Genomic DNA, 10,380 nt, shown 5'->3' with positions numbered 1-10,380 from the left:
TTATTATATAATTATATATTACTTTTTTTATTGTTAATTCGCAGATTGGTGGTGGTTCCGTGATGGATACTTGTAAAGCGGCAAATCTATATAGTTGCGATCCAAAAGCCGAACTTTTGGATTACGTAAGCGCACCGCTCGGAAAAAATAAAGCAATCCAAGTACCTCTGAAACCACTTATCACCATTCCGACAACCTCCGGTACCGGTTCTGAAATAAATGGAATATCTATCTTCGATTATCGACCGTTAAAGCTCAAAGCAGGGATCGCTAACAGGTAACGTTCAGTATAAATCATTGGATAGAAAGAAGATATAAAAAAATATTAATTTATCAACTATTTTATTACAGATCTCTATGTCCTACAATAGGACTCATCGATCCCAAGCATACTCTGACTTTGCCGGAGAGAGTATATGCTTACGCCGGTTTCGATGTGTTCTGTCACGCTTTGGAATCTTTCACAGCGTTACCCTATACAGAGAGACCATGTCCAACAAATCCAATTTTGAGACCAGCTTATCAAGGTAGCAATCCTATTAGCGATGTCTGGGCGCGATATACTCTCCAAATTATTCGCAAGTAATTAATCAGTCAATTATTTATGCAAAATTGCATATTCACTATCTGCGTATATATTTTGAACCAGGGATTTCCAGATAAATAATAAGTTAATTTTTATCAAGTAAAAGTAAAATTACAAAATCATATTAAAATATAAAGCGTTATTCCAATTGATTTCAAAATAATTACATTAATTTTACAAAAGCAAAAACTGTTTTTCAAATATGGATAGAAACTTAAAAATTTTTGATATCATCTTAATTTTCCATCAATATGACATAAATTAAATGTAACTTATCTCATAAAATTGAAAAAAATGTTGAGAACATTAAAAATTTTTTTGTTTCAAAATAACTGGATTCAAAGAAACTAGTAGTTTAATTTTCCAAAACCTATTTTTTTTTAATAAATATTGTTTATTCATAAATGAACATGTAATTTTTTATATAGATACTTTGAGCGAGCAGTTTATAATCAAGAAGACTTGGAAGCGAGAAGTAATATGCATTTAGCAAGTACAATGGTAAGTGTTGCTTTCGGAAATGCTGGTGTTCATCTTTGTCATGGACTTTCGTATTCTATAAGTGGAAATGTTCGAAGTTTCCGATCAAAGGTAAATTAAGAACTTGAATTTTTGTACTCTTTTTATAATCAATAATAATCTATATTTACTTAAATACAAAATTTAATTTATATTTAAACTTCTATATATTTATCGCAAATATTCAAGCAATTTTTATTTAAAAAAATAGAAAAATATTTGATTACAATAGCTTTCCAAATAGCAATATAAAAATATGACTTCTCTCTTCTCCCTTTCTCAAGAGAAATCTCCACACACTTTATCTCTTATTTAGAATACATTTGTAAAATTATATACTATATCTTCCTAGCTCTAGTTTATTAATTATTAATTATTAGTTAATTAGTAGTAAATAATTGTTATATATTTAATTATTTAAAATTCTTTGATTTTTTTTTATTGAATTTTTACTATATTTAAGGGATACACCAAAGAATATGACCTAATTCCTCACGGTCTATCCGTGGTGATAACCGCACCAGCAGTGTTTTCCTTCATCGGAAGCGCATGTCCAGAAAAAAATCTGGAAGCTGCAAAATTACTCGGAGCGGATGTTAAAAATGCTAAGCAGGCTGATGCAGGCAAAATTTTGGCCGATGTTATAAGGGAATATATGTATATTATGAAAATCGAAAACGGTTTGAAAGAACTCGGTTTCAGAAAAGAAGATATTCCTACGTTAGTTCGAGACACTTTACCTCAGGTAAATAATATTCAGTGCATATATTCTTTATGAAATAGAAAAATTACACATAATTAATATAAAATGTAGTATAATGATCAATACATTTGTCTAGGTAAAAACGCCACGTTAAAAATCATTAAAATTTATCTCCTTTTTTCTTTTAGTATCGTATGACGAAAAACGCGCCACGTGAACAGTCAGAGGAGGATCTTGCACAATTATTCGAAAATTCATTTACCATTTATTAATTTAATATTTATAAAAATTAACGTTTTAATTAATTATATAAATTATATAAGTATATAAATTAAATTGTAATAATATTATTTTTATACAAAAAACAAATTTTATAATTTTTATAAAAAAACATAAAAATTAGATTTAGCTAAAAGATTAATAATTAAATAATTGTGAAATTGTTAAATATTATACATACATATGGATATATAACATATATGTAAGTTTTTAATTAGTTTATATAAATATATGTATGTATACTGCTCAAAAAAATTATGGCATAGAAAAATTTAAAGCAAAAAAGTTAGTCAAATTTGATTAATGATAACTTTGCGAAAAATTATCGTAGGATAACGAATTTTTTTTAATTTAAAATGCTATGAAGCTTAAGTTTAAAGTGCCCTTTTATTGTAATCTCTAAAAATAATCGCAGCAGCTTGCATTTTTTTTTAAATTAAAAGACAAAAATGAAAACATGTTTATCATATTAAAAATCATCAAATTTATGCGCGGATTTGTTACAATTTTTGGTAGGATGCCGTTTGTAGCGCCATAAAATTCGAACCTTCCCTTTTAATTTAAAAAAAAAATGTAAGCTGCTGCGATTATTTTTTGCAAAGTTTCACAACACTATAATCCTTTTTTTATATGTACCTATTTTTTATATCCCATTTTTTATATGTACACTGAAAGAAAAGATTGATTGCTGCAACAATTTAGATAGTGAAATATGGCATTTTTATATGGTTGCAGCAATCAGTTTCTGATTGTAGCAGTAAATTTTTAGTCTATCCGCAATATCAGTATGATTAGGCTAACGCAACTAAAAATTTGCTGCTACAACCAAAAATTGATTGCTGCAGCCGTATAAAAATGCTATGCCATATTTTACTATTTTAATTATTGCAGCAACCAATTTTTTTTTTAGTATATCAATAACATTATCATTATTGGATATGTCTTAACGAGAAATAGTTTATCGAATCAATATCGATTCGATGTCAAAATGGTAATTTCAATGAAATTAAATTACTTAACAAGCCGATATTGCATAACGACGTATATGAAATATTCATTAAAACAATGACAATGTATACGTTTCGATCCTTATTCCGGACCTCTTTAATACGTTAATAATAAAAAGTAATTGTCAAATATACTTATTAATGAAGTCATGACATAGGCTCGGATTACTACTAATTAACAGGGAATGGAAAATTACTTTTTAAAAATAACAACTTACAGTTACTCGTTACCGAGTACAAAAAATAACTACAATTATTAGTTGCCGATTTTTTAAAGTAACTCGTTATAGTTTTATTTGAAAAAATAAGTCTTCATTACTTTTTTGTTATTTTTTTTTTAAATTGAAAACATCAATCACAGCAGACGAGTGCCTAGGGACTTTCTAGTCTCAAGCGTTATGAGTAAATTGTGTCTGATTGAACCATGTCCAATCGTAACGTTAAAAGTAACTGTAAAGTTCGTTACAGTAACCAAAAAAATGTAACTATGTTACCGTTAACAAAAAAAAATAACGCAGTTACTAGTAAAGTTATCCAAAAAGTAACTTGTAACTGTAACTTCGTTACAAGTAAAACGAGTTATTTCCATTCATTGACCTAACAAGAAGAATTGTTGAGAAGGAAACATCAAGTCATAATAAATAAAAATATGTAGACTCTAAACAAACCGACACGGAGCGCTTACACAGCATACGTTACAGTATCAATCACATTATTAATATGGAAAAAGAAAGATACCATACTAAAATCATAATATTATGTAAGAAAAGTAAGAAGAGGATTTTTGTGCAATTGTGTTGCAATTAACATATGATTAAAATTATATAAATAGGCTTCTAATCTGTCAAATAGTGATAAAAGAGATCGCGATAAAATAGATTCAAACTTCAAAAATATCATTATTTATGTATGTCCGTCAAAAAATCATATATATATATATATATATATATATATATATATCTGTAATTGAACTTTATAAACAGTTTCTATAAACGCTTCTTCACATCGTTTCCAAATCATCTGTGATTAGTTACTAATATTCCATACATAGCGGTATATAATGGCAGAAACAGAAGTAGAAGACAATTTGATTCCAGCTCGTCGCTGGATACGTGAACATTACATGAAATTGACAAGGAGTAACAAAGCAATATGCAATCATTGTGACGAAAAATTCATTATATGTATTAGTCTTAGATACATTTCATAAGCACTTGGTAGAAATCAGACAAATTAACAGAAGAAGAGAAGAAAGAAGTAAAATTCTATAGGGATCATTTTACTTTAAAAAGCGATACAAAGACAACATGTAAAGCAATTAGTTGCTTAACTGTAACTAAATTAAAAGAACATTTAAAAAGAATTCAAAAATAAGTATATATACTCCAATTATATAAAAAATTAATCAAAAATTAATCTATATTGAAAAATATAGAATGAATTATAATGAAACTACCAATGCTAAAGAAGATGCAATGCAGACTAAAATATTCGTTTATCGATAACGTATCAAATCTGCGTGTCGGCAAATATAACATAAAAATCATTCGTACTATTTATTCGTACTATATGTACATATATATTCTATATTTTTATTGAGCACAAAATGTTTCCCCGAATTCAAATTTATTATCGCCACGTACAAGAAGAACTAAGATTAGACCATTTTAATTTTTATCCAGGAATGATTAGATTAATGATATATTCAAATCTACTTGATTGCGAGATTCTTGATCGCTTTTAAATATTCGTATAATAAGATTCTTAAAATTGATATTTTGTCCTTGATGGAGTAGTGTACATAATTCAAAATAATATTATATATCAACATAATTCCGCAACATTTATTTAGTATTTATAAATATAATATTAAATTCGCACATCCGAGCTCAAATATAAAATATTCAAAAGCAAAAGATACGTTCATTACGAAAATATTAAATATTGAATTGAATAATGCATTTAGATCACTAGATTTTTCTAAAACATTTAAGCTATCTAGACAGATTTCGCGTTGAATTGTTCACATCTGTAATTCGTTTTTCTACTTAAAATACTTATTTCCAATGGCTGTCTCAACAAGAAGAGAATATACAAAAAGATGCAATGGTTATTACGGAAGCAAAATGAGGCGAAATTAAATAATATTAAAACTGATTCATTATTACAATGCATACACAGTCAATAAAAAAAATTCTCAAGAAAAAGATCTGAATGTTCATTCTTATAATCCATTGATTTCATTACAGATTGCCCTGGAAACAATTCTTCTCATATTTTTTAAATGAATTAGAATATTTTTCAAAAATACTCGGAAATATTCGGAAAGTTTACATATTCTCTCAGAACTTCTCATAGAATTATAAATAAATGAGTTCTGAAATATTCTGAAATTTTTCATAATTTTTAAAAAGTATTTTAAAATTTTTTAGATTTCGTAACATTTCATCAAAAATTATACTTACAAAAATCTTAAAAATCTTACGGTATTTCATAATTAATATGAAAAATTCTGAGAAATGTTTCAATTTGTATAAAAAATATGAGAAAGTTGTAAAATTATAGAGAAATTCTGAAAAATTATATGAAAAATTCTGAGAAAAATTTTCACCAGGGTGATGAAAAAGCGATAGAAATTTGTATAACTGTAATTTGTACATCTAATTTGTATATCATTCAGTCAATTTTGTAACAGAAAATATTCAATCTTCGTTAGATAGTGTCAAAAATAAGTAATTTAAAAATCTGTTACAATTAGAAACAGATTTGCTCGATCTTCGAATGATATTGTACTAAGAAAAATTGTATAGAATTTATTAAAACATAGAAGATAGTATAAATAGATTACCGTTATATGTAAAAACTACAATCAAGAATCATTGTATACTATCATTGAGAAAAAACATCGCTTCATCCTCACATAATAATAATTCAAATAATCAGACATCACGCCTAACGAAAGTTACTTATCTTTTTGTCAAAGAGAATCCTAATATCATTTTTACTAGAGCTGACAAAGGGAACATTACTATTGCCTTGAATAAAGACTATTATATAGATAATGTTAACAATATGTTATTAAACACGAATACATATATTTTGATGAACATAAGATCCAGTGTCAAGTCTTATAAGAAAGACACAAGTTATATTGAAAAATTGAGACAGGAATTCATTTCCAGCTCAATATATAGAAAATTGTATTGTAGTATGGGACATTGCCGAAAATCTATGCATTTTCTAAGATTCATAAAGAGAGTATGTAGTTTAGAATAATTATTTCTTACATAGCTCTCTATATCCATTGGCTTCTTTTTTACAAGATACTATAAGTGTACCAATGTGTTTCTCAAACCAAAGAGTCATATAGACAATAGTTTTGTGGTAGTGAATAAATTGAATGATAAATTTATTTAGGAAGAGCATATTTTGATCTCATTAGAGGTTGTATCACTATTCACTAACAGATTTGGCTATTGATTGTTTAACGGAAAAATGAGAACACATGGCCAAAAATCTAATATTCCTAAAAATGAATTTTTAGGAATAGTGATGTAATTAGTATTAGATTCAACTTATTTCACCTTCAATCATAAAATCTATAAAAGTTCGATACTCCCATATGGGATCTCTGCTTTCTCCAATCATCGTAAATTTGGTGCTTGAATATTTAGAGAATAAAGCGTTGGAAAGTTTGATATATCTTTTTACATGAGATAAATGATATCGCAATAATAGTCCCATATGATTTATCAATTAAATTCTTGATACTTTTAATTTATTGCATTTAAGAATTAAATTTACGTTAGAGACGGGATAAATTGAATTTTCTCGACATTACTTTAATAAAGAACGATAATATAATACAATTTAATTAGTTTCACAAACCAATATTTTCGGGCAGATTTATCAATTACCATTCTCTCCATCCGCTAGCACAAAAGAAAGGCCTAGTAATTGGCATTAGATAAGACCATTTTGCTGTCGCATCCAAAATACGACTCTAAAAATATAGAATTAATAGTCAATATATTCTTGAAAAATGATTACCCAATTGAGTTAATATTTAGTGTAATACATTCTTAGATTGAAATCTTTTATCAATAACATCAAAACAGGTTGACAGTGATAAAGAGGATGAAACTGCAAAATTGATACCCTATTTGTCTTTAATATCTGAGAAATTCAAAAATATTACAAAGAATATGAATGTTAATCTATGTTAGATTTTGAATAAATTGGATGGCATTGTCAAAGACCATAAAAATATTCTCCCATCAAGCTCTAACAAAAATGTCGTGTATAAAATGTCGAGACTCTGATGCAACCTATGTGAGCAAACAGCACGTTTATTGAAAACGAAAACTAAAGAAGAAATCGCCTTAATAAAAAAACGTCTTATGAATCTGTGATCATACAGGTTGAAACATAGTCATGATTTTGAATGAAGGATATAAAAACTTGATATAAAAAAACAACTGAGTAAAAGACTCATATCGGAAATGCTAAATATTCAATTGCAATCAAACGATTTAAATTTACGATTCAATACAGAATTTCAGCACTCGTATGTGAGCATTTTAGAAATATTCAAATAGTGACATTATGTATTCGCCTTTAACTGATTATTGTTTAGTTTTAGTTTAGTTTTTAAAGATTGACGTTAGACTTATCATAACGTATTATTTTCTACGAATGTGGCTCGCAGAATAAAATTTTAATGGTTATTATTTATATGACTTTCATCTGGATAACATATGTTATAATTTTCCAATATAATCGTATATATATATAAACCCATACAGAATAGATCTCCAAGTCATGCTTTAAGGATATGCAGAGAACGTTCCAAGTTCTAAGAATATCCCAGAATATTCCTCGAATAAAGTATTCTGTGTGGAGATAAGACGTTAGATGTTGTGAGAGTTTAGCAAATAAAATATATTTTACTGTTTGCAAAAATGAGCAATAAATAATAATGATTAAAACAGACTTTCAATCTTTACAATACAAAAAAATTAACAAATATCAGGACCAAGCGTAAGTTTTATAGATTTTTTAAAACTTGCATTTGATTATCCGCGCTGATTCTCATTAGTCCCGTTATTTATTGATAATTTTTGTATTTTAAATAAACAATAATTCAAAAAGTATAAGAATTCGCAATTTGCGAGCATGTTACCTTCTCGCATATTCAATTTATTTTTACATATATATCTTTGAAAAACTTATTGTTAGATTGGTGTTATACATCAATCTAATATATCCTTTTTGTACCAATTTGCTGCGTAATAAAGAAAAAAGAATACAAGAAGAGAATTAGATTGAGAAACTCCACGTTTTCATAAAAGTCTGATATTGTGTATTTTATATATTTTTCAATGTCTTCATTTATAAATATTTAAATTTTTCTTATTTTATCTTTTATGATTAATTATAGTATATTCTTGTTACTTGTATAAAACAAGAGAGATTCCTCTATTCGCTTTGTCTGATAGAGGAGGATTCGTCATCATTCCTTGTCTGTATCATCATTTCTGACAAAAATAAGTTTAGTCTCTGGTTTTGCAAGATTGGAGCTCAAATTAATTCTCAAAAACAAGTAAAAAACTATATTGATATTGTTTTTTTTAATTAATAATTTGTTACACAATAAGATTTATTGCTCTAAAATATGTTATATAGTAAATAATAAAGTCAGATAATAATGAATTGATTATAATATATATTTACAAAATTTCATGACATTTATATGTTATTTATTGAATTGATTATAATATTTAACTTGTGAGTTTTATTTGAATGCATTTGTGTTTTATGCATACTCTCGCACATTCAAATAAAACTCACAAATAAATATCATAATCAATAAATAACAATAAAAAACAAACAAACTTCATGAAATATTGTAAATATATATTGTAAACAATTCATTATTATCTAACTTAATCATAATATAATCATAATACTAATATAGTTTAGAGCAACAAATTTTATTGTGTAACAAACTATTAATTACTAAAAAACAATATCAATCTAATATAATAATTTAAAAATAATCAGGTTATAATAGAGATATGTTGAATAAGTAATAAATAAATAAGTAAAATCGTATAAGCAATTATATCTTTTTTGATGAGTGAATTGCAAAGTGCGATCATGGCATATCTTATACAGGATATCGTTAAATTACGGTATTATCTATCCTGAACTGGTAGACTAAATTGAGCCGAAAAGTCATTTTATGATTTTCGCAATGATTAACGAGATATTAATTACTAAAAATCGCTGATTATTAATTTTCAATAATATTTTACCCAAATATTATCAACTTTACAAAAAAATTGCAAAAATCATTTATCTTCTTCTCATAGAACTATAAGAATTTTTTCAAAATTTTTTATCAACTTTTTAATATTGCATTTTCTTATTTTTATCGTTATGAGAAAATACGGTATTAAAAAATTTTGAAAAAAATTTTCAGAACTTTATAAGAAGAAAATAAACAAAATTTTTACCTCTTGCTGTTTTTCTAAAGCTGATAGCATTTGAGTAAAAAATTATTGAAAACCAATTTAGCGATTTTTAATAATTAATATCTCGTTAACCATTACGAAAATCGCAAAATAGTAAAGGACTTCTTGATTCTTCAATTTAGTCTACTAAATTCACTCTACCGGCTCAGGATTGGTGATGCCGTTTAATGACATCCTGTATATTTTTCACAAAGTGATTTATATGTTTAAATTAATTAAAATAGTTAGTATACTATATGCATACAGTAATATCTATATAAATAATTGCTAATATTTATGTACATGATAATTAATAATATTTATATATCTAGTAATTAGTCTTTAGTAATTAGTAATTAGCAGCCCATTCATTCTAAAGCAATGAATTTGTGAGATATAATTATTCGGCAATATAAACATTTGATCTCTAGATAAATTATAGAAATAAAGTAAGACATTCAAATATATTAATTACCTCATTAGAGTAAATAGTATAAAATCTATTACCTTAATATATGATATTTACTAAAAAAATTTTTAATCTTTATTTTATTAATGAGGATAATCAACAAAAAAAGATTATCATGTATCTGATTTTTTTTTCACAAAGTCAGTACTTTAAAATTAAAACAATTTACAACTCACAAATCTGATGCGCAGCACAGCGGAGTTGAAATATTAATTTATAAAATATAAATATATCCAAATATTAAAAAGCAGTTCCCAAAAATATGTCCCAAAAAATAAATACTATATATGTTAAATATTTTA

The 10,380-nt window shown here is 26.1% G+C and overlaps 1 protein-coding gene across 2 annotated transcripts in view; it reads left to right on the top strand.

Moving 5' to 3' along the window:
- The window catches only part of LOC108694051 (probable hydroxyacid-oxoacid transhydrogenase, mitochondrial), a 4,057-nt gene extending 1,977 nt beyond the window's left edge, over positions 1-2,080 (top strand). For both annotated transcript variants that reach the window (XM_018203304.1, XM_018203303.1), the window contains exons 4-8: positions 45-277; positions 352-582; positions 1,015-1,177; positions 1,569-1,850; positions 1,997-2,080. In XM_018203304.1, coding sequence (XP_018058793.1) covers positions 45-277; positions 352-582; positions 1,015-1,177; positions 1,569-1,850; positions 1,997-2,080 — 993 coding nt within the window. The remainder of the gene's footprint in view (positions 1-44; positions 278-351; positions 583-1,014; positions 1,178-1,568; positions 1,851-1,996) is intronic.
- Positions 2,081-10,380: the final 8,300 nt, after the last annotated feature.

Source organism: Atta colombica, unplaced genomic scaffold (genome assembly GCF_001594045.1).
Source record: "Atta colombica isolate Treedump-2 unplaced genomic scaffold, Acol1.0 scaffold112, whole genome shotgun sequence".
NCBI classification, from domain to species: Eukaryota; Metazoa; Arthropoda; class Insecta; order Hymenoptera; family Formicidae; genus Atta; species Atta colombica.
The sequence above is the reverse complement of the archived record's forward strand: the minus strand, read 5'-3'. Positions and strand labels throughout refer to the sequence as shown.